This window comes from Phoca vitulina, unplaced genomic scaffold (assembly GCF_004348235.1).
Source record: "Phoca vitulina isolate PV1807 unplaced genomic scaffold, GSC_HSeal_1.0 scaffold1, whole genome shotgun sequence".
NCBI classification, from domain to species: domain Eukaryota; kingdom Metazoa; phylum Chordata; class Mammalia; order Carnivora; family Phocidae; genus Phoca; species Phoca vitulina.
In genome coordinates, this window is record NW_022589704.1 from 72,136,518 (window position 1) to 72,160,333 (window position 23,816).

Sequence of the window (23,816 nt, forward strand, 5' to 3'; positions counted from 1 at the left end):
GCATGGAGGACACTAGGAGAAGGAAGGGAAAAATGGGGGGGGGGAATTGGAGGGAGAGATGAACCATGAGAGACTATGGACTCTGAGAAACAAACAGGGTTTTAGAGGGGGGAAGGGGGATTGGTTAGCCCGGTGATGGGTATTAAGGAGGGCATGTACTGCATGGAGCACTGGGTGTTATACAAAAACAATGGATTGTGGATCACCACATCAAAAACTAATGATGTATTGTATGGTGACTAACATAACATAATAAAATTAAAAAAAAAAAAAAAAAGCAGGTTGCTAAACTGTGGCTGGCTGGTTTAACGAAGGTTGTGAGTGGTGGTTGAGTAAGACCTGAACTCAGGTCAGATGGTCTTGAGCTTCACCTTGTGTTCTTGAGCTTCACCTTGTGTCCTTGAGCAGCAAGTTACTTCTACCCACCCATTTTCTTATGTGTAAAATGGGATTAATGCGAGTGTTATTTTAGAGTGTTTTGGGGAGAGATTGAATGAGATAACGCATATGATCTCTAAGCACAGTGGCTGGCTGGTTAGTATGTGCCGCTACTGTTGGATGATAATGATGTAATGTTGACAGATAACTGAGAGAAAACAGAATTACTCTTAATCCTTTTCCTTGCTTTGCCTTTACCTTTTATATTAAAGAGAATATATTTGTTTTCCTTATGGAAGGAATAGCGTAGACCATATAGAGATATAAAGAAGAAAACTGTGGAAAAGTAGTGACAACCCAAGTCATTTAAAATTGGGAGGGGCAGCTGTACAATCTGGTCTTTTTTTTTTTTAAGATTTATTTATTTATTTATTTATTTATTTTTTTTTTTTAAAGATTTTATTTATTTGCTAGAGAGAAAGACAGCCAGAGAGGGAACACAAGCAGGGGGAGTGGGAGAGGGAGAAGCAGGCTTCCCGCTGAGCGGGGAGCCCGATGCGGGGCTCGATCCCAGGACCCTGGGACCATGACCTGAGCCGAAGGCAGACGCTTAACGACTGAGCCACCCAGGCGCCCCTATTTATTTATTTTAGAGAGTGTGCATGAGCAGGGGGAGGGGCAGAGGGAGAGAGAGAGAGAGAATCCTCAAACAGACTCCCCACTGAGCATGAAGCCCGTTGCAGGACTCGATCTTAGGGCCCTGAGATCATGACCTGAGACGAAATCAAGAGCTGGATGCCCAACTGACCTTGCCACCCAGGTGCTTCCAACCTGGTCTTTTAAGATTCTTTCTAACTTGGAGATTATTAGAAGTTGAATTGAGGAGAGAAAATCCCTATTGAATAAGTACTCAGTAAATTATGTGTTGAACAAATGGACAAACCAAATGAGTTTAGGCTGTCTAGACAATGAACATTTTGTAGACTTTTCTGATGGTGAAGAGTCTTAATTCATCTTATAACTTCTCCTTTATCCCCAACATTATAGATAACAAGTTGTTATCTGTTCTTAAGTCTAGGTTTTAGAAATATCCTTTATTCTAATAGTGGATTATTGACTAAATTGTTTAATATGAGTTCCAAAAATTGAATATAGAAGTGTATTATACTCTTGATTATTCTGTGACCAATATCAAAATGTTTTCTGATTTTTTGGGGGGGGGGTAATGTATTGCAATGTATCTATGGTTTTTATCCAGCTATAAAATTATGATGAGCAAAAGAAGTGCCAAACTTGGTCTCCAAGCCCACACATGTTAGAAGCTGAGCTAAACAGTAGCTCTTTAACTGGAAATCAGTTTAGTCTGTAAGTGGAGTTTAAAAAGTACCATGGGATTTGGAAAGCAGTTCTGTTCTGCCCTGGTGATATACCTTTTTGTAGTAGACTATCATGGGACTGTTCTATGTCCCAAGAGAGTAGTCCTGAGACATTGTAAGAGATGGTGCTGATTTAAAGAGGGTGCCTTAGTTAAGAGGGGAAGTCCCTAACCCTTTTTCTGAATAGCTATTTTCTTTGTGTCTGAAGGAAAGACAGATCAATTACTAGAGATGGAAGGCCTTATCCAAGAACAGAAAGGTGGTGGTATAACTAGAGGCAAGAATTTATACTCTGAATCCTTTAAATAATAGATGTAATCCCCAGTAACCTACGATTTTTCAGTTAGGCATTTTGACCTTAGAACATTGCATAAGGATTTTGGTTCAACCTAAAGTAGATGAACAGTTGAGAACCTTTTTATCATAGGTTTATGTCTCATTTAAGAAGTATTTAGTTGTGTACATAAAGTATTATTCCTGTATTAAAAAAAATGTCTAATGCCTTCTTCCTTGACCATTAGACTTGCTGACTTCTTTGATGTTAGAGAAGTTGAGATTTCTAAACCTGTAGAACAGTAACATTTTTGTCATGGATCAGGTGAATGTGCATCCTAAACTATCAGGTGCCATCTGGTTATCTGGTATGGCATGGTAGAGGAATGATCAATTAAAGAGTAAGGCAGTGGTTTTCAAAATGTCCAGAATCCCGTGGACTCTCCATGACTTTCTCAGCAGTTCCACGAGGTCCTTATATATATCTGTGTGAGGCTGTATTTTCCATACGTACTTTAACCAGTGCAACATGGCGTGACAGACTTAGTGCAGAATCATGCATGAGAATCCAGTGGCTTTCTACTAAGCTAAACATATAGAGATTTACAAAAATGGGAAATAATGCCACTTTTCTTACTACCTTTTTTGGAGAAAATAATTTTTTTTTTAATTTATAAAACACGGGGTAGTGTGTTTATTGTTGTTTTAAAACAAACGCAATATTAAAAAGTTCTCCAGTTTTAATTTCTAGTAGAGGAAATATTGATAGATATGGCTCACGTTGACAAGCTGCTTAGAGTCCTCAATACTTTTTAAGACTATACAGTTATTCTGAGACCAAAAAGTATGAAAACCACTGGAGTAAGGCATCCCTGAACTATTGATTTTTTTGCTACTCCCTTTTCCCACTACCAGTCCCTCTTTTTTTGCCAACTTATATCTGAAACTTCTTAGCCAAAAATACTTGAGAGCAGGATAGTTGAAAATTTACCTTTAGAAACAGTATTTTCTTTTTAGCGTATTTTAAAATTGGGACTAGATCCTTAGGGCTTCAAATTGGGACTTTAGCATGCTGATTTTTTAAAAATTAAAATATGACCAGGAGGGGTGCCTGAGTGGCTCAGTTGTTAAGCGTCTGCCTTCAGCTCGGTTCGTGATCCCAGGGTCCTAGGATCTAGCCCCATGTCAGGCTCCCTGCTCAGCAGGGAGTCTGCTTCTCCCTCTCCCACTCCTCCTGCTTGTGTTCCCTCTCTCGCTGTCTGTCTGTCAAATAAATAAATAAAATCTTAAAAAAAATATGACCAGGAATTTTATTCCAGAACATTCTCCTTTCTACATTCTTTTCCCCCTTTCCTTCTGGAGGTACCATTTTTAATAGCTGAATTAACTGGTCTGCTTCTCCCTTTCCCTCTGCCCCTCCCCCTACTTGTGCTCTCTTATTCTCTCTCTCTCAAATAAATAAATAAAATCTTAAAAAAAAAAAAAAAAAGAAAGAAACCAAAAATGATAAAGATACAACAAACACAGTCCTTACTATCATAGACCTTAGAAGATCTGTGGTGGTAATCAAATAATCATCCAAACGATTATATAATTAAAAATCAAATTAAGTGTCAGTTATAAAGAAACATGGTTAAATAAGACCGCTAACAAAATAACTTGAGATTTTCTGGAGGGTAGAAGAGCTTCCCCAGGAAGGTTATATCTATATAGGAAGCAAAAAGATGAGTAGAAGGTACCAGAAAAAGGATGATAGTGTGTGAGTGTACATGCATGTTTGTGTGTGTTGGGGTACGTAGCACCCTGTGGTGGAGGGTAGCATTTAAGGAAAAAGGCACAGCTTCTCAGCTTCCACAGAAGTCCTGTGGCTAGGGGAAGCACGGTGTCCCGCGGATTGATGACTAGTCAAAGGTTTAATTTGTAAAAATTATTTCTTGTAATAAAGAATTTGTATAACCAAACTCATCATATTCCCAAAATTTTGCAGGAATTATTTAAATGGAAACGTTCTTTGTTGTAGTCCTTTGAGTTAGAAAAATTGAGCTTTTGCTAATGTAGTTTCAGGGCAGTATCAACCTTAAATTTATATCAGGTAACTATGTTCTCTCATTTGTATAGTTTGATATACTACAAACTTACATGATTTCTTGCTGTCTTGGTTGTATTCTTTGTTAAATTTGAGGTTTGTATAAGAATGCATTGCTTTGCCATAGATGAGGGATAAGTTGTAGGTATTTTTTTTTTTTTTTGTTTAAGGATTTTATTTGTTTTATTTGACAGAGAGACACAGCGAGAGAGGGAACATAAGCAGGGGGAGCGGGAGAGGGAGAAGCAGGCTTCCTGCTGAGCAGGGAGCCCGACACGGCTCGATCCCAGGACTCCCGGGATCACAACCTGAGCCGAAGGCAGATGCTCAGTGACTGAGCTGCTAGGCACCCCTGGTTTTTTGTTGTTGTTGTTGGTCCCCTTTTGGGCTGTGTGATAATGCTCCACTTTTAATTTCTTTTAAAGGAGAAGTAAGGTTCAAACACAGTAATTTGGCTTGAATTATTCAGTCACTTAATCTTTAACATCATGTTACAACAGTTTATTCATGCCTCTCAGTTTTTAAATTTAGTGCCAATTTTGCATTTCATAGGCTAAGATAAAATTCGAACTTAAAATTCTTTGAGAATGCTTAGTCTTATAGCTGAGAATTTTTCATGTCCCTATTGAGTTCTCTGTAAGAGGGTAGTCACCTTAGAGTGGCCACTAGTAGGAAGTAAATCTGATTAACTCCTGAAGATGATTTGTTTAGATCTGTGTAAAGGGTATATGTTTAAATTTAGCAAGAAATAAGGCGACATATGTGAGGGGGATTTGTAAGAAAGGCCTTGAATGGCAGTTTGAAGATAGTATGCTTAATTTAATTTGTCATCCTACAGTTAAAATTTTTTGTTTTACTTTTATCTCTTATTTTTCGTCCACAGTTGTACAATGGTAGATGGAGTGATGATTCTTCCTGTGCTGATGATGATTGCTTTCCCTTCCCCTAGTATGGAAGGTAAGTGGCTCACTGGGTATTGTTTGGCTCTCTGTAAACCAGTTTATTCTTAATACTGTCATACTTAATACTCCTCCGTTCTCCCCCTTTGTCAAGACTTTATTTTTTTAAAGTTATGTTTTCGGTTCACAGCAAAATTGAGAGGAAGGTATAGAGAGTTCTCATACCCCTAGCCCCCACACATGCAGAACCTCCTCCATTGCCAACATCCCCCATCAAAGTGGTACATTTGTTATGATTGATGGACCTACATTGACACATCATTATCACCCAAGTCCATAGTTTGCATCTCTTGGTGTTATGCATTCTGTCGGTTTGGACAGATGTATAATGACATGTATCCACCATTATAGTATCATACAGAGTATCTCATTGTCCTAAACATCCTCTGTGCTCCACCTGTTTATCCCTTCCCTCCACCCTCCTTGAAACTAGCAACCACTGATCTTTTTGCTGCTTCCATAGTTTTGTGTTTCCTAGAAAGACATATAGTTGGAATCATGCATTATGTAGTCTTTTTGGATTGGCTTCTTTCATTTATTAATAGGCACTCAAGGTTTCTCCGTGTCTTTTCATGGGTCGATGGCTCATTTCTTTTAGCACTGAATAATATTTCATTGTCTGGATGTACCATAATTTATCCATTGACCTACTGAAGGGACATACCGGATGCTTCCAGGTTTTGGCAATTATGAATAAAGTTGCTATAAACATCCATGCGCAGGTTGTGTGTGGACATGTTTTCAGCTCCTTTGGGTAAACAGTAAGGCTTGTGATTACTGGATTTTATGGTAGAGTATGTTTAGTTTTTTAAGAAACCTCTCAGTTGTCTTCCAAAGTGGCTGTACCATTTGCATTTCCACCAACAATGAATTAGAGTTCCTGTCGCTCCACATCCTCACCAGCATGTGCTGTTGTCAGTGTTCTGGGTGTTGGCCACTCTCATAGGTGTGTAGTGGTGTCTCCTTGTTGTTTTATTTTGCATTTTCCTGATGACATCTGATGTGGAACATCTTTTCATATGCTTATTTGCCATCTGTATATCTTCTTTGGTGAGGTGTGTCTGTTAAGATCTTTGGCCGATTTTTTAATCAGGTTGTTGCGTTTGCTTATTTTTAAGTTTTAAGAGTTCTTTGTATATTTTGAATAACAGTCCTTTATCACATGAGTCTTTTGCACATACTTTCTCCCATTCTGTGACTTGCCTTTTCATTCTCTTTTGTTGTCTTTCACAGAGCAGAAGTTTTTAATTTTAATGAAGTCCAGCTTATTAATTATTTCTTTCATGAATTGTGCCTCTAAAAAGTTACTGCTGTACCCAAGGTCATCTGGGTTTTCTCCTATGCTATCTAATATTATATGACATAATATTATGTAATGGGCTTTACATTAAATTTCTAGTGAACAGTGATGTTGTAACCAATTTAGGTATCCACAGTCTAGATTCTGCTCTACGCAGTATTGTTAAAAACATTTCAATAATGCTGCAGGCTTTTCATGCCAAGAAGATATAAAATAAGGATCCTATGCGGTAAGTTTAAAAGAATTGGAGGTGTTTAAACCAGAGGAGGGGTTGAGTCGTAAGTTGTAGGAATTAATAAGAATTTAGTTGGAAAAAATTGATGGGTTAATATTTCTCACCTGGGGGCTATTTTCCTCCCCAAGGAATACTTGACAATATCTGGAGACATAACAGGCAAGTTTCTAGGATTTTTTCTCAGCTGTGTAATTGCTAAACACTATGATAACTAGAAAAAAAAATCTACAGAATGTGGTGGAATAAAGTCCCTCCAAATTCCCTTCCCTTCCCTAGGTATAGTATCAGTTCTCTATGGTATGAAGCAGTTTCTTTTGGTTTCATTTGATATCATGGGTGGAACTGTGGTTGTGAGCATGATTGAAAAGAAAGAGAGTGGAAAACCAATTGAGGTGGAACTATGGTATGAATAGAGATGGAGAAGTCGAGAAAGAATGGAGAAGAGAGAAGGGGAAAAGGGCATTTATGAATCAATATTAGCAACTGTGCCATTGGTTGTTTTTTCCTGCTTTTAGCTCTTAAGCTGCCCAAAGAATCCAGCAAATGACCCTCTAATGTCACAGCGAAGATAGGTAATGAAACAAGTCCGTCTGGCTGAAGTGGAAATGGATTGCCACTAAAGTTTTGCTATTTAATATACCACCACCACTAGGATGTTTACAAGGAAGGAAAAGGACACATCATCCTTTAGTTGCAATAGCTTTTTTTTCTCTTCAACCAGAATATCCAGTGAGTGCTACAGCCTAGAGTGCTCTAATCATAATAACAGTTGCCTTAGTCCTGTCTTCCTTCCATGACTCAACTCCTTAACTGTCAACAGCATATTCTATGAAAAGACTCTTTGTTTTTGTATATTTACTAGGAATTAAAAAAACACACTGAGAACCCCTAATTGTAATGCACTCTAATATATTCAACATTAGTCATAAAGCAAATGTTAAGTACAAAATACTTAACCAAAAGAGGTAAATAATAGGGTAGTTAACTAAAATCTTTATACTAGCCCCATACATTGTCGAGTGCAGACCTTTAGACCAAGTTTAAAAGGAAATAGACCCATGTTTGATGTTTGCAGAATAGCTGTGGCACCTTATTGATTGTGCTTCAGTGAAGCTAGATGGCATTACTGGGGCATAAATAAGAAAGCTATAGAGATTTAGTTCCAATATATTTTGTTGGGTAGTGTACTCTTTTTAGCTCACTGGGGAAAAAAGAAGAAAAAACAAGCAAAACTTCTTCCTCTTTGTCTCCCCATTATTCCCAAGTGTCTTCTTAAATATTGATTAGAAATAGTGTTAACACTTCAAATAATAGGTCCCAAACATTGATTAGTGTTAACACTTCAAATAATAGGTCCCAAACATTGATTTTGATAGGATTTGGTTAGTATGAGTGTGCTTTAGAACATCTCTCAAGTTGTATGGAATCCTAAATACTCCAGGGGAAAAAAGACCAAATAAGTTTGGAAAATATTGCTTACTATAAGTATCTCTGATGATTATAGGTAATATTTATTGAGTGGCTAATATGTGCCAAATGTTGAGCTGTTTTTTATGTGTTATTTCCCATAATCCTCATGATTACGCTCATGAGATAGGTTTTTGGGGGATGTGCCTTTGAATTGTTTAAAACTCTTGCTTAAGGTTACACAGCCAACAAAAGGTGTAATGTACTTTAAGGAATGGTGTTCAAGAGTTTCAGTCATTACCAGTCTTCTTCAGAATTTGACTTTTTTTTTTTTTTTTTGGTCCCTTAAATTAGCTACATCCACATTCACATTGTATCTGGTGCATGCTAGAATCCAGCTCAGTCCAGTGTGTTTGAGAGCTGAGATGAGAGCTTGTAATAGCAAATGATCAGGCTCCTTCACCTGGGTTTGTGTTTTTTATTTCTCATCTCTCATACCAATATTCATTTCTCATGTTCATTATACATACAACTCTAGCTGCAGGAAGAGTTTTATTTGCTCTTACCGAGAAGAGCACTTGAGTCCTAATTATCCATATATCCTTCCTTTCCCTTCCCATTAATAAAACTAATCATGCTCTAATACTACGATTATGCCACTGGGGAAAAGTCCATTTTTGTTCCAGAACCTCCATGTTTGGCTTTCCCTTTATCCCTGAGAGCATTTGCAGGTGACGTCCATGACACAAATACTTAAAATGGAATATTGCTTCAGAAATATTTCTAAGCTAAGATGACCCACATTTTATCAAATTTGCGAGCCATAGTTTTGATTTTATTATAGCAACAAGGGCTGGACTTTTGCAGAGTTTTGTTGTAAGAGGTTTTGGCCTGTCCTAGAGAAGATTGCAAAGTTCTAAATTATTTTGTGGGCTGACTTGATTTTACTGTTTCCGAAGCCATTGCCACTCAGACTTTCCAGCCCAATTACCCATGAAGGGGATAACGTCAATAGACTTTTTGTTAGGGTCCACAAAGGTGCCCCTCTTTGCCACTGTGGGAGAAGAATAGAATAAGCCTTTCTTTGAATTTCTCATTATTGAAGATTCAGGAAGTTCTTGAAGGGGTGAATGAATGTACGAGAAATGTCTGTATTAAGTTGGTTGCTCTCGTTTCTCATTGCTATAATTTATCCCTTTTCAGAATAAAATCTTTTTCACGGATACATCATCAAATGAGAGACTTTTTTGGGGAGAGAGATGAGATATAGTGAGCTATTTGCCACTCACTCCTAAGACCTAAACTGTAAATATCTGATGGAGCGAAATACTTTTAAGATACTGCTTCTTTGTTGTTAGATTTTCTTATCTAACAGAATCATGGTGTATTAGTTGATGAAAGGTGAACTATGACAAAGCTGCCTTTGAGCTTGTGCTTCTTGGGAAATGTTTGTTTCGGCTGCGGGTAGTTAAACTAAAGCCACATCCAATATTCAGTGTATTTATATGAGAGGAGGGTAGTAGCAGTAGGGTGTGGAGAAGACTCTAAAAATTCAATCTAAGTCAAATATTGAACAGATGTGAAAACAAATCCAAGATCCAAGCTCGTTAAATGATTTCCTTGTGGTCAGCAGTGAGAGGGCAGTGCTGTAGCTTCTGGGCTTCTCTTTTATGAAGACAGGTCTCAAGAATGAGAAGATGAATGCCATCGCCTCTTTATGGAAGAGCTAGTGAAGCAGGAGATTTGTAGGTGTGTCACATATGTGACTTTTGCTCTCAGAAAGAAACACTAAGGAAAACAAGACACAATAAAGAATTACTTTGTAACTCCCCGAACACTATTACCCGGTGTCCTCGGAACTTCCTTCTGCAGCCCAGCATGACCTCAGGCCAGCTTCCACAGATAATGATTATATGGCGTAGTCATAATTACTCAGAACTCATGTCAATTCTAGGATCCTGTAAGACACAGGGCGGAGTGACTTCCAAACTTTTCACTGTGACTCACAGTAAGAAACATTTTACAGTTGGACCCAGTGCATCTACATTTAGAAACATTTTAGAGTAGGACCCACACACATCTGAAACAAAAAACTCATGAAGAAAACAGCAGTTACTCTTACTATGTTTAATGTACCCCCATCTCTTTCTCTCTCTCTTTTCTTTTGTTCCATTCTATTTGGCTCTATTTTATTTAAAAAGAAAGAAAGAGACCTTGTCTTGAACCACTACATCGATCTCCCTACCCAGGAATGGGCCGTGACCCACCGTTTAAAAAAGGTGACTCCAGTCTGCTCCGGGGAGCTCACTACCCGGAAATCCCTGCTGCCCCCAGGTCAAAACTCTGACAACTGCCCTGTGTATTCTGCAGCAGAGCTGGCCCCGAGCCTTGTATTTTTTCACAAGTTCGTGAAGCCTGACCATCCTCTCTCGCTCTGAGCCAGTGGTTTGACAGGAATAGGGAAGTTTACATTTGTGCCTCCTCAGCCTTGGTCATAACACTGGAACAGCTGCTGCCTGATTCTAATCAGCTGAATCTGAGCTCTGCAGACTGGGGGGGGGGGGGGGGGGGGGGGGGGGGGGGGGGCGGCGGTTACTAGATCCACGGTAATGCAGCATCTAATTCTTTGTTATGGGTTAGAGCAGAGCACAGACTTTCTGAGGATAGGACACTGGGGGGATGTGGGAAGGAGAGGAGGAATAGGGGGAAGAATTAAATCTGTCTTGGGAAGGCAGTGGTGAAAATCACCTGAAACAGAACAAAACAAAATCCCCACCTCTGCCTGGAACCGAATGGTGATTTGGAATGGGAGTGGCCTTTTTTGTTTGTTTGTTTTGTTTATTTTGCTGCATTTATTTCCTCTTCTAAATGCCAGTACCTGCCCCAAGCCAGTTTGGATGGATCCATTCAGGAAAGTTGTAAAGAATAGAGAGGAAAAAAAAAAAAAGATGCCCACAGTCCGGCTGGGAATCAGACTCCTCTGCTGTGTATATCATACTGCCCGTTGCCATGCTGAGTCACATAGTCACGGCTTCTCTTTATCTTTAACACCATGTCCTAGTTCATAGGCTTCACGGTGTCAGTTTTGCAAAGTGTTGGGGTGAATTTTTGGTAGGTAAATGTCCCTTCGGAGTGTCTTCTGAAGGGAACCTCTGGGCCATGCATTGGAATCAGGCCTTTCTCAGCAGAGAGACAAAGGCAAACACTGTCATGAGCCATCTTCATCTGCTTTCCTGTGTGTCCGTGTGCATGGGTTACCTCACCTGTCGGGCTGTTGCCACAGCGGCACGTGGAGACAGCGATCGGGTGGTTGTGAGGAGTTTGTGGGGAAAACGTGCCAAGTGAGGCCCAGAGTGGAGGAGGAGGCCCAAACTTGGCGGTGTTCATTGTATCCCCAGTGTCTACGACAGCGCCTGGCATGTAGTTGGTGCTCAATGAGTATTTGACAAATGAATGAATAAATAATGTTGGCTACAATTATAGTTATTATAATATAAAAAAGATACATAAGAGGGACTGATCTGGGCTGAGGAGATAAGAGCACATCTTTCAAAGAATTTATTCTGACTTTGGGAAAAGAGAGTCAGTTACAGCACAATCTTATGATCTTTGATAGGTTCGTGCAAGTACGCCGGTAGGCACGGCTGATGTCAGCGTAACTAGAAGTGGTTCCTGCTGCCAAGGAGTCACAGTCTGGTTGCAGAAGGCAAAGGTTATAGCCCAGCACTGGGGATATGAACAGGAAGGGCCTCCATATCACACTGGGCTGGGATTGGAGACGGCAGTCCAGGGAGCCGGGCTTTGGCAGGATCGACAGGCACTAGGGCAGCAAAGGAAGGACTGAGAAGGACTTCTTGCCCAGGGAAGGGCCTCACCCAGAGAAGTTGTGGGGGCGGGGGACGGACGACACCACCTGGGCAGTCCCAACATGGCCAGGGCAGTCTTGAGAAGGGATCTGGGTTGGGATAGAAGTCCTACTGGCCTGGCAGGGCCTGGGGTCCTGAGCCGGTTGTCTCCTGTCCAGAGGGCAGTGAGAGCTATTGAAAGGTTACGGAGGGGCAGTTTGTTTTCAAAGAGTTGTACGGTGGAAGCGGATCACAGGGTATGGCGACGTGAGAGGTAAACGGATGAGGAAAACCAGTCCTGCGGTGTTGGTGTTGTGGGGCGCAGGCCCGCATGCTGTATTTTGGGAGGTATCCCAACTATAGCAACTTCATGGTGGCGAGCAAAACAAAAAAAGAACCTTTGTTCAAAGAGGAGAACTTTGTTATTATTACTCACATATAACAGCCACTGGAGGGGCACACGATAAGCTAATAATAAAGCCACTGCTACTTTTATTAGGAAAACAGAAGCCTGAGCTGCTGGCTTTTCTAGCAACTTTTGCAGGACATTTAAGTGCCTCCCGCCGGCCCTTTGTTCCTGTGTTGCCATGGAGTGTCAGTAACCCGGCTCAGAATAACCCGGGCAGTGACATGCGAGGTGCAGCTTGCTTGTGGCCTGGTGGCTGGCCAGGTTATACTGTTTGCATTGCTCCCGTCTTGGGAGGAGCACTGAGCAGCTGGTTGCCCTGGCAGCTATGAAAGGTGGATGTCTCTTGGCTGCCTGGAGTTGGAAATGCAACCCAGACTTGCCTGCCTACTGAGCATGTGCGGCTCCTGATGCAGCTGATAGTGACTGAAAATAGCCCACTGAGCACCTGTCCCTTGTACACCAGCCCCTGGCCGACTGCCATTTAGGACAGTGGGGACTCAACTTGGTGGATAGGTGAGGGGCTGCTTCATTTTAACAGTTCTTAGGAAGATCTTGGGAACCTTTGGCCCTGGCTTAAAGGGACAGTAAGAAAGTAGCAGCCTCTTCTGAGCAGTTCCCTTTGGCACTTCTGCCATTAGTGGGTGGTCACAGTGGCTGCATTACATAGAGCATGTGCCGAAGACTCCATACGTTCTCTTTGCTCGGCCAGACTGTGGTCCAGTAGACTGAGGGTCTACGTTTTCTCCTGGCGATAGTAGCTTTCCTGAAAAACTCCTGGAAGGTAGCCACCCATGGTTTACATTGCCTCAGTTTTAGGACGGGGAGGCATTGGCTTAAACTATTTTGTTTGATTTTCTACCTGTTCTTTAATCCCCCATGATTGTCAGTAGATCACCTCTACAAGGTGTCTCATTGCTAGATTCTTCTTTCTCAGCAGTCCAAATGTGGGCATAGAATAGAATCACAGCAGGTTATGGGGCTGTCTGTTCCCCTCTGGGACTCCTTCCATTGCCTTCTGGGCTTTCATCTCTTCAGCGGGCTTGCCATTGTTGGGCACGGTTGGCATGTCAGTGTGGATGGAAGCGGGCTCTGGAAGGAAATGCTTCTGAAATGACTGGTGGTATTAAAGCTACTATTTAAAAGTGGCCCTTCGTAGATACTTGGGTTATCTTTAGGCTGTCAGTGCTCTGCAGCTACAGGAGCCAACGGGAATCTGTGGAAACTCTGGCCTGGTGCTTTCGCGTTAGTTTGTGTTTAGATATTCTTGCTCCCCAGCCAGCGGCCTCGTGACACATCTCAGATTTAGCTGCCTTTCTTCTGCCAAGGTCCAAGATGATTGTGGAAGCTGGAAATGGTGTGCTGTGCCACAGAGATTGGTGGGGGTGGAGGGTGGGGGAGGGAACGAGTGTTTGAAAAGCCAGTTCTGGTTCACAGCAATCTCAAAAAAATGCTTTTGGTTTCTACTTTTGAGTGTAGGCACCCGGAGCGTTTCTGTGGGCTCAGGGGTAAAAAAGAATAAGCTCAAAATGACCCAGACTCACCTATGTCATGGTGACTCTAGGACCCTTTAGTCTATGACTAATAAGCCAGTCTTCTTAAGTGTTGAATTTGGGAATTAGTGAATTCTTGTGGACCATATTAATTAGACTGATAGTGGAAAGAATACATACAAAGCAAAGATCAAGTTAAAGGCTGGAATACAGATGCACAAGGCATGTATTCATGGGATTGAAGGCATGGGATGCTTCTGGTAATTAACCTTGCATGGTGTTCTGGGCCTGGTAGGGCCTTAGGATCTGAGTTGGGAAATTAGGGGAAGGGAAGTAGCAGTATCAGAGGTTTGATCGGTGCCCTCGTTTTTCACTCTTGGATATCTTAATCTCTTGGGCTTCATCCAGATTGGGAGCAAATAGTCTAGCAAGCACCTTATTCCCTCTGTGCTTTTTTTCTGGGGTGGGGTAGAGTAGGGAGCTAGAGAGGAGGAATTTAACTAATTCTGGACATTTTTACCTTTGGCTTTGGGTGCTGCAATGCCTAGAGGCTGGCATCCTAAGACTGTTGTCCAACAAATTGTAGCCCTGCCCATCTTCTGAAGGATTTATCTCTGTGGTTTGAAAGCTTCCAGAAAGGGTGTGGGGGTGTGGTGGTGATTTGCTGCTGGTAAGTAGAGCAAAGATTGGCAACCCTGAAGGCCCGATTACTGGTAGGGCACAGAAGGGCAGGTAGAGGGGGGGAGCCTTGTGCTGAAGCCGCCCTATAGTTCCTTCTCCACTGTCCTATCCCATGTGGAGCCTTGGTTAAGGTTTCCTAACACCAGAATTTTCCATACAGAGCCTGGCTAGGAAACCCTCACTGGAGCAAGGCATGCACTCCCTCTTTAGCTGGTGGATCGCTGAGAGACAACCCACATGAGTCAGGCACACCTCTTCCCACACTGTGAACAGAGCTTCCAGCCTCAACATTGGATAGATGGGACTACATCGCTGGTTCTCTCCAAAGCTCAACCAGGAATGGCTTCCCTGAAATGTTTATTATAATTCACCAGGTCTTTTTCTCTTCACCCTCAGGCTGTGGTACTCTCTCTTACTCTTCCTGTAAGTGGAGCTTCGCTCAGACCTGGGCATTATCAATATATGGGGTGGGGATATTTCCTGGTCTTTAAAGGAATTCCTTAGTAGGTAATTTCCATTAGGCCTTGTAGCCATTTATTTCTCTGAAGCAGAGAGTCACGAAGTTTGAAGACACAATGAAGAAATGGGTCATTATTTTCCCCCTGTTAAAGAGTTGCTTCATAGACATGGTGCAAGTGTTAAAGCCATGTCTTTGCTACATTCTGGGAACCATGAAAAGCACGGAAAAGACAGACCAATATTGTCTTCGGTCAGTACCCCACAATGTTCTTTAACTTGTTAGTCACTTAAACACAGACCAGGTTTTTGGCTTTGAAATCGAAGGTGCGGCTGCTGCATTAGGGCTTAATTTACAGGGATTATTTCAGAGACAAGGAGTCAGCCCAGACACAAAATAAACAGATGGCACTTCCCCCCCCCCCCCTCAGCTTCAGCAGTTCAAATGCAGGATGACTTGGGAATCCTTATCACCTTCAGCAAAGCAAGAAGGGGAAAATGATGTAATTCACTCTTCCCCACTCCCTGCTGAAAACGCCATTACTTTCACCGAGAGGAGGAAAATGGCAGCAAATACCAGGGGGCATCTTTCTCACTGCCAAGCGGGCAAGTCCTGCATGACTCCCCTCACGTGGTAGGAGTCAGGGCGCTTATGATGTGTCAGTCGTTCTGGTCACCTTCGCATTGTAGTAGCCCAAAGTCCTCACATCAGCCATCCAAGGAAGGACCATCCAGAAAGCCCTGCTGTTCTATTAATGTATTAAGTAATTCCTTGTTTTAGAGACGCTTGTATTTTACCTCTTTCTTCTAACAGACAAACAGGCAAACAGAACACCTACTGCACCACAACAAGTATTAATTTTCTACACTTGTAAGCCGGAGTAGGTGAACAGATGTGACTCTATGGCGAGCTCCTCTAGGAAGAAGTGGTTTGCACAGACATGCTGGCTCAGTGACTAAGCCTTGCCTTAAGATCTCTGCTGACATTTAAAGACTTTATAGGCTCAGTCTGCTCTGAAAACCAGCATCATGTCTCTTCCCACCTCTAAATCCTTTCTGTGAGGAGAAAATTCATTCTGAAGCAAATACTCATCAGGCTTGTACTCCTGTCAATTGCTGAGGCAGGTGGGGTATGTAACAGTGAGCAGAATAGGCTCAGTTCTTACCCTCATGGTGCTCCTAGTCTGGAGGAAAGACTTGGACATTCAGTAGCCAGACAGACACATCCATGGGAGTGTATGCAGGTGGTTCCTACTTTAAATCTGAGGGTATGAACAAAGGCTTCTCCGAAGGGAAGGCAGATGCTAACTAGGTAAATGTGGTGTTGGCAGGGAGGGAGTGAAGCCTTACCTGTGGAGGAAATTCCATACTTAAAGGACCTGACATCCTAGAGCAAGAGAGGCCTTCCAAAAATGGAGGGGTGATGAGGGGAGCCTAAAGAGGTAGAGATCAGCTCCACCAGGACTTCTGGCCACATGAACCACCCCGTCTGTATTTCAAGAATCATGGCAGGCAGAGAGGACTACATCTGAATGGGGATGCCGTTTGCTCAGTTCCAGAACGCTGTAGGAAGGGCACATTTGTAGCCATCATCAGTTCAAAATCTTGGGAATCCTGCAATCATTTTTTTTTGTTGTTATTCTAATTTATATGTGATCCTGTTTTATCTTTCTTAACTCCTGGAATATGTTTTCTTCTTGGCTTTACAACTTTGCCAAGTATTGGTTTCTCTGATCAGGGGAAAAAAAAAAAGTGATTTGGGTTCCCTAAATGGGTGTTTTATAATGAGAGTATTTAGGCTCCTGGTGTACTGTATTCCCGAGCATATAGCTTGCCTTCTTGCCAAACCATCAAATGCCCTTCATGAGGCGTTCCAGACTGACCTTTGTGTTTCTGTCTTAGGAGCAGGCTTCTGGCAGTGATACCTGGCATTGCAAAATCCATCACTGAGCCTTTGTTTAATGCCAGAGATCTCAAATGCTTTCCGATTCTGGAGAAGTGCCAAGCTGCGCTCTTGGATTAGGAGGCCATGGAAGGACTCCCATATCTATAAGCCTAATATAAGCTGTCATTTCAAATGAATGAATCATTTATGCTGTTGGAAGGAGTCCAGGGATGTTTGGGGTTCGTTTTTTTTAGCCTATAAAATTCTGAACTATACGACTTTTATAAGAATAGTCTAATCACCACATTGTTATTTGTGCTACTTTGAGGTGAGTTCTAAGAAATTCAGTCTGTTTCTTTTGCCGACCTCTGGGGTCATAGCTGCAGGCTGGTTTACTTGTAGCGTTTTCTCATTTGTCTTTCGTGTCAGACTTCAGTGGGAAATATGAGGTTTTGTGCACCATTTAGAATGATAATCAGTTTAAATGCTTTAAAGTATTATGGAGTGCATGACTGAGAACGTTGAGGATAAGCCCATAGTGTTGTGCTTTGATTTGTCAAGTCCCACTTAAAACATAAATGCGAAGGGCACCTGGGTGGCTCAGTCAGTGAAGCGTCTGCCTTCGGCTCAGGTTGTGATCCCAGGATCATGGGATGGAGCCCCATGGCGGGCTCCCTGCTGAGCAGGGAATCGACTTCTCCTGCTCCCCCTGCTTGTGTGCTCTCTCTCTGTGTCAAATAAATAAATAAAATCTTAGAAATAAATAAATAAAATAAAACATAAATGTAAATACTTTTACTCTGAGGTATAAGATTATCCCAAACTGTGAACATTCTTAAAAAAAAGTCCACAATGCTCTTTGCTCTGCCTCTTCCTGTGACAGTCTACGGTTAGGCTACCAGAGTAGGTGTGTCCAGATGATGAGCTGAGTATCGCCCAGAACAAGAAGGATCTTTGAAAAGATTTGGGATTCTGAGCCTGGGCCTCTGGTTGTGGAGCCCGCCCCTAATCCTCCCAGACTGGCTGGGAGTCGAGGACTCCCTGCTGCTTCCAGTCAGACCCGGGCTGCGAGTGTGTTCACAAGGACCTGGTTCTGGTGATACAAAGGGCACGCAGTGCCAGCCATAACACTGAGTAATGCTGGGAGGTGCCTTTTAGAACAAACAATGTGGGTGAGCTTTGCAGACAGGGAATACCTCTGGCTTGACATTTAAATTACTGAATTATTTAAATGAATGTCAATTAGGTGGCGTAGACTGGCTGCCTTCTGCCAGGGCACTTCCTAGTTATTTGCACAGGCAAAGTGTAAAGTACTTCATATCAGATGTGGCGCTTCCTGTCTGTCCTGTTGAAAATCAGTCCCTGAAGGTGACTATCCATGTCTTGGTACGTCTCGATGTGTACGGTATGCCTTTCACTGTCTGAGAGATTAGAGGTCCAGACTCCTACCTGTGGCCCTACAAGGGATTTTGTGATCACTCTTGGATCCTGTGCGCCACCCCCGCCCCCTCCAACGCGCTCCAAATAAAATATCACAAGCTCACACATGTTACGGTTATTCCTAAATTTTGACGAGACTAAAACAGTGAGTCATGGGCATTTTGGGGCCTGCTGCGTTCTTAGAATTGTGGATATTAAGATATGAAAATGCTACTACCTTGCTTTTAACCTTCTTTGTTGAATCAGTAATCCTAGCTCAGAAATCTTTTTGGCATCTCTTTCACTAATCCACTCTGTTGGATGAAGCTGCCAAAGTGGCATTTAACTGATGTGTGCGTGCGTGCAGGCATGTGCGTGGGACATGTGGTCATTCTTATAGACTTATGAATTCAGGGTCTTCAATTATACTTAGTGGTATATAAAGAAGAGATTCATGAAGGGCTCTGCTAATTAGTTACATGGAAATATACAAATTAAGAAGATTAAATGTTGGTGAGAAGCACAACTGGAAGTGAAGCTGGTGAAGGCTTTGTACTTTTCCCATTAGCTAACTGCTGGACTGAGCTCATGGTTCTTCATAGCAGAAATTAAGTTAATTACCATGTATCATTAACAACCATCTTTCTTCCCCTTTTTTCTTTTTCTGGATTGTGGAGGTGAGGCTATGAAAACTCTAGTTTTTGACATCTTAAGAAGAATGACCTATTTAAAGGTAGTCAACCCCAGGCCACTTGTGTGCAACTAGTGAAGGGATATAAAGATTCAGGGAGAGTGTTTAGTAAATGAATGAATCCCTTGGACTTAGTTTATGATCCCCACAGGATAAGATCTGATTACAGTTTATAACCCGTGATGCCTGTGTGCACTGCAGAATTGGGTATAGTGAGTTGACTTTTACTGAAGATGGTATTTACTTGAGGCTGCTCAGTTCTGGCAAAATTCTTTAGGTTACATTCCAGACATCTGTCAGACCATCCCCACATCCTGTCAAACGATAGGAACCTTGGAAGGGCAGTCCACATCTTATGTCTATGGAGCTAGAGTTCAGTTCGGGCTCTAATTTTATTTATTAATTAATTATTTATTTATTTTTTCAGTAGGCTCTACCCCCAACTTGGGACTTGAACTCACGATCCTGAGATCAAGAGCTGTATGCTCCACCGACTGAGCCAGCCGGGGACCCTAAGGGCTCTGATTTTAAAAGCAGAGTTCAGTCTGAGAGCACATGAAAGGAATTATTATTGTTGTTATCTTATTTTTTTTTAATTTTACATTTTTTATTATAAACACACGATGTCATTAATTGTTTTGTACCTGGACCATCCATTTCCATAGGCTCGATGATGAGCAAGGCCTCTGTTGTCTAGCGTTACCTGTCTGTGGTTGCGCCTAATGGACCACAGGTGCAGCGAGTTGAGTAAGCCATACTCCTCAGTCCATTATCAGTCCATGAACAGCTACTCTCTTACATGGTTTTCATTGTACCCCTTCATCCTATCCCCTGACCCCTCAGCCCCAACCCAGCGTCAACAGACACGACCTCTTCAATGTGGTAGTATGTATCTTTGGATACCTATGACCTTTGAAAATATTTAGGATTTTAAAAATATATGTTTGTGTTTCAAATTTTCATAAATGCATTATTGCATGGTTTTAAAATATAGTATTATAAATTCCCTGCTGTAGATCACAAACAAATCAACGTGACACCATTAACTCTCCCCCTTACCCTGCCTATCCATTTCCCTCCAAAGAATCATCACCTGTTGGACAGCATAGTTGGCAACCCTCAGCCCAGCTCTGTGCCATTCAAGAGTGGCAAGCATGTCTAGACTCCCTAGAAATATTATCTTTCAACTCACTTTTGGCAAGTGTAAACTTTTGCTGGATTATGTCAACAGATATATATGTTTCTCATCCTCATAGAAATAGATTGGTGCTGGAATTTCTCTAGGCAGGGAAAATAAAGACTATCTTTTGGCTCATTAAAATTTTTGCTCATTAAAAATGTCTGAGGCTCTTGATTCTCGGGGGTGAGACTGGTGACATACATACACTGTCAGCGGCTATTTTGGATTTTCTGCTTTCAGGCATGTCTTTGCTCTTGGATGAGCCCCTTGTGGTTTTCAAAAGAACTAGCAAGTCAATTATAAATAGAAGGCTTGTGTCTGTGTGTCTGCATGCACTTACTCTGTGGGATGAGGCACCCACATTACAGTGGGTAGTGAACTATTTTTCACTTCTTTGAAGAGGGAAGAAGAAAGATTAAGAACACTTTTCTCTTTCTGAGATAACCCACGTCTCTACACACACCCACACAAATCTGTGTAAATGAACTTGACATTTTCAAAGACCTTACCTTAAGGTCTCCTCTTGAAAGCACAGCCACCCGACCTGTTATTTTAAGAAAGAAGCAGTTACCTCACAGACCTGCCACAGAGGGTTCAAGAATGAGAAGGCAGTCAGTCTGTGCCATAGGCCTTCGGAGCAAGCTTCTGAAAGCTGAATTTCTTTATATGAACGCTGCTTCAGAACCTCTAGGGCTTGGCTGTTTACATTCTGTCTTCACTTTTCTTCCCGACTAGTGCAAACTGTTGGGACCAGCAAGTCTGAACTGATCATTCTAACAAGGGAAGGGAAAAGAAAGAGTGGTTTGAAAAATTAGATTGCAAATGAGTGTTTCCTGAAGAAGATAATTAGGAGGTCCAATTAGGTGTGCTTCACTATGGATAGTACGTTTCTGCCTCTTTCCATTGCACCTTGGACCTAGTGGGTGTGGACAGCTCCTGTGGTCCTACCTGTTACCTCACTGTTAAAACATTGTTCTGTTCCCTCTGTCTCCTGGTACGCTCATCTTCAATAATCGGTGCCAGTTTTTTTCTGCCAGTCAAAAATGCGGAAGCAGATACGAATTTCCATTGTGATCGACATGAAAACTTCAGTGTTACTACCACTGAAAAATTAGTCTAGGCATCTAGCTGCAAATATTGGTAAGAGGTATTTGTAATTATAGGCTGCATCCTTGGAAACTCTCGATTATACTGGTAAATTACAGATAACGGCAGGAACACCAGCATTCCTTGTATTACAAGTTGATGGATTAGTATGGAGTTGCCAGGACGTGATATTAACAATTGCCATATATTTAGGAGCCTTTTTTTTTTTTTAAACATAAAATAAAGCTGATGAGCATTATGTCCTGGAAGAACATTTTATTTTGACGCAAGAAAATTGGGATGTGAGAGCCCATTTGGCCAAAGATAACATGAAAACCGCAGTGGGGGAAGTTCATTGTCAGAAGCATGTGGGTATATGATAACCATTCTTTGGCGTGGTATGATCTGAAAGAGTACACAGCTCGTATAAATGCACTCATATATTGAGAGGTGATTATTATTTGGTGGTTGGTCAAGTGAGAGATATAACAAAATGTGGACATTACGGCCAGTGATGATTCTTGGCCTGACTTTCTGTTTGGTAAATGTGTTGTAATGGTCTTGGAGAAGCTGTCTTGTTCCCCTGATGGGAATAAAACCCATGTAGTGATTTTTTTTTTTTTCCTTCCTCTTGCTCTTTTGCAGATGAGAAGCCCAAGGTGAACCCCAAACTTTACATGTGTGTGTGTGAAGGCCTCTCCTGTGGGAGCGAGGACCATTGTGAAGGCCAGCAGTGCTTTTCCTCACTGAGCATAAATGACGGCTTCCATGTCTACCAGAAAGGCTGCTTCCAGGTCTATGAGCAGGGGAAGATGACCTGTAAGACCCCACCATCACCTGGCCAAGCTGTGGAGTGCTGCCAAGGGGACTGGTGTAACAGGAACATCACGGCTCAGCTGCCCACTAAAGGTTCCCATGGACTTTTCTATTTCTAGATCAAGGGTTTCTGTTGGTGGTGTTCTGATTCTGTGTGGGTTAAAGATGGAAATAGCCACAAGGCTTTCCTCCTACTCTTTGAACTAGAGGCCATGAGTGACAAGAAAGGTAGCTCTAGGTGAGGAAGGGAAAGGCATGGCCTTTTGGAGTCTAAAGGGAGGATAGATATCTTTGGGTAAGTGAGCAAGGTAATGGCTATCTTGGGGATGGCTTGGCTGGCTAGATCTCTCTCGGTAGTCATGTGCAGGTGAACAGCTTCTCCTTCTCTTCAGGAGCCATGATTTCATAATTTCTGAAACAGTTGTGCTTGGTAAATATTCATCTCGATGTTGAGTGTGTAGGAAGGAAAACGAAACATAAGCCTCTGGTGGCTGAGTGGAATAGGTTTCCTTCTTTATGAGGAAGGAGACAAAGCCTCACTAACCTTTGCTCCCACATCTGATTTCCCAGTGAACCATCACAGAATCTTGAAGCTGGGTCCAACTTCACATGAACCTTGTAGTTTATGTGGAATCTTCTCTATGTTGTATGTGTATGGATTCCAAATCCAGTGGAAATCAGTCTTCCTCTGAAACTGTTACCCCATAAAATGAGCCCTAATTTGCTATCTCAGAGTCCCTACAAACATTAATGTTCCTTAGTCTTTGTCAGCTCATCCCAAGCCAGTTGATTCTCTTAACCTATAGTACGTTTTTAGTTGGCGTAATTACTTAATTTTGCACTTACAAAAGAAGAAACAAACCAAAAAAGTGGAGTGGGAGAGGCTACTAGGATCGCCCACTGCCAGAAATGTCAGCTAGCAGGGGAAGAGAGAGAAAAATGAAAAAAAGAAAAAGGAAAAAAACTGATACAGGATTCTGCTGTGCAGTATTTCAGTTATGGTGATGACCTGAAGGCATATAGTAAATGTTAATTCTGATATGCAAATGGGGTTGAATAATAAAAGAAGATTTTTAAAAGAGAGATTAAGTATTTAAATAGCTAAAACTAAAAGGGTGCTTGATGGAATAAACTTTACTCTTAACCTTTTTGAATTAAATTGTAATTAATGGAGTGGATGGCTGTGAAGAAGTATCTGCACTCACAGAGAAGTTATACCTACAGTACGGAAAGTTCCTAATCTGCAGAACACTTCGCGAGACTCTGAGTTGTAATAGAAAATTTATTTTCTTTACTTAAGGAATTTCTAATTCAATTAGGGAGGCACCATATTTATAATTTAATGTTGTATATAATTAGTTTTACACTTTATCGTACAAATGACATGTACTATCGGGTATTATGTGCCAAGTCGTTGATTAATTTGGATTTGGAAAGTTAAAAGACATGTATAAAGGCTGTCAGGCTTGCGGAAGGATTGTGGATTGTGGAAGGAGGCAGAGACGTGGAAGAGGCCTATGTGAGGAAGAACAGGGCTTTTGGTGACACCATGTCCTAAGGGGTCTGTCATTCAGAGATGATTATTGGTTGGGGACCTTTTAATTGTGGACCATCGCTATCCAACCAAGAAATTTTTTTATTTAACTCACTAGGCAAGTAGAAAGTCTTTGTGTGTATTTGCCCAAGTGGTAATGCACGGATGTTTGAATGGGTAATGTGATAATGCTGAGCGAGGGGGTGAATGAGTGATTAGGCAAGTGAGTGAATCAGTGAATGAATGTTTTGAGTGAGTGGATATTGAATAAGTGAGTAAAAGAACAGATGAATGAATCGGTTCCTAGGCA

The 23,816-nt window shown here is 41.8% G+C and overlaps 1 protein-coding gene across 4 annotated transcripts in view; it reads left to right on the forward strand.

Moving 5' to 3' along the window:
• Positions 1-23,816, forward strand: part of ACVR1 (activin A receptor type 1) — a 123,479-nt gene that overhangs the window by 60,500 nt on the left and 39,163 nt on the right. For all 4 annotated transcript variants that reach the window (XM_032410095.1, XM_032410110.1, XM_032410099.1 and 1 more), the window contains exons 3-4: positions 4,997-5,070; positions 21,802-22,065. In XM_032410095.1, the coding sequence (XP_032265986.1) occupies positions 5,004-5,070; positions 21,802-22,065 (331 nt within the window). In that variant the 5' untranslated portion in view covers positions 4,997-5,003. The remainder of the gene's footprint in view (positions 1-4,996; positions 5,071-21,801; positions 22,066-23,816) is intronic.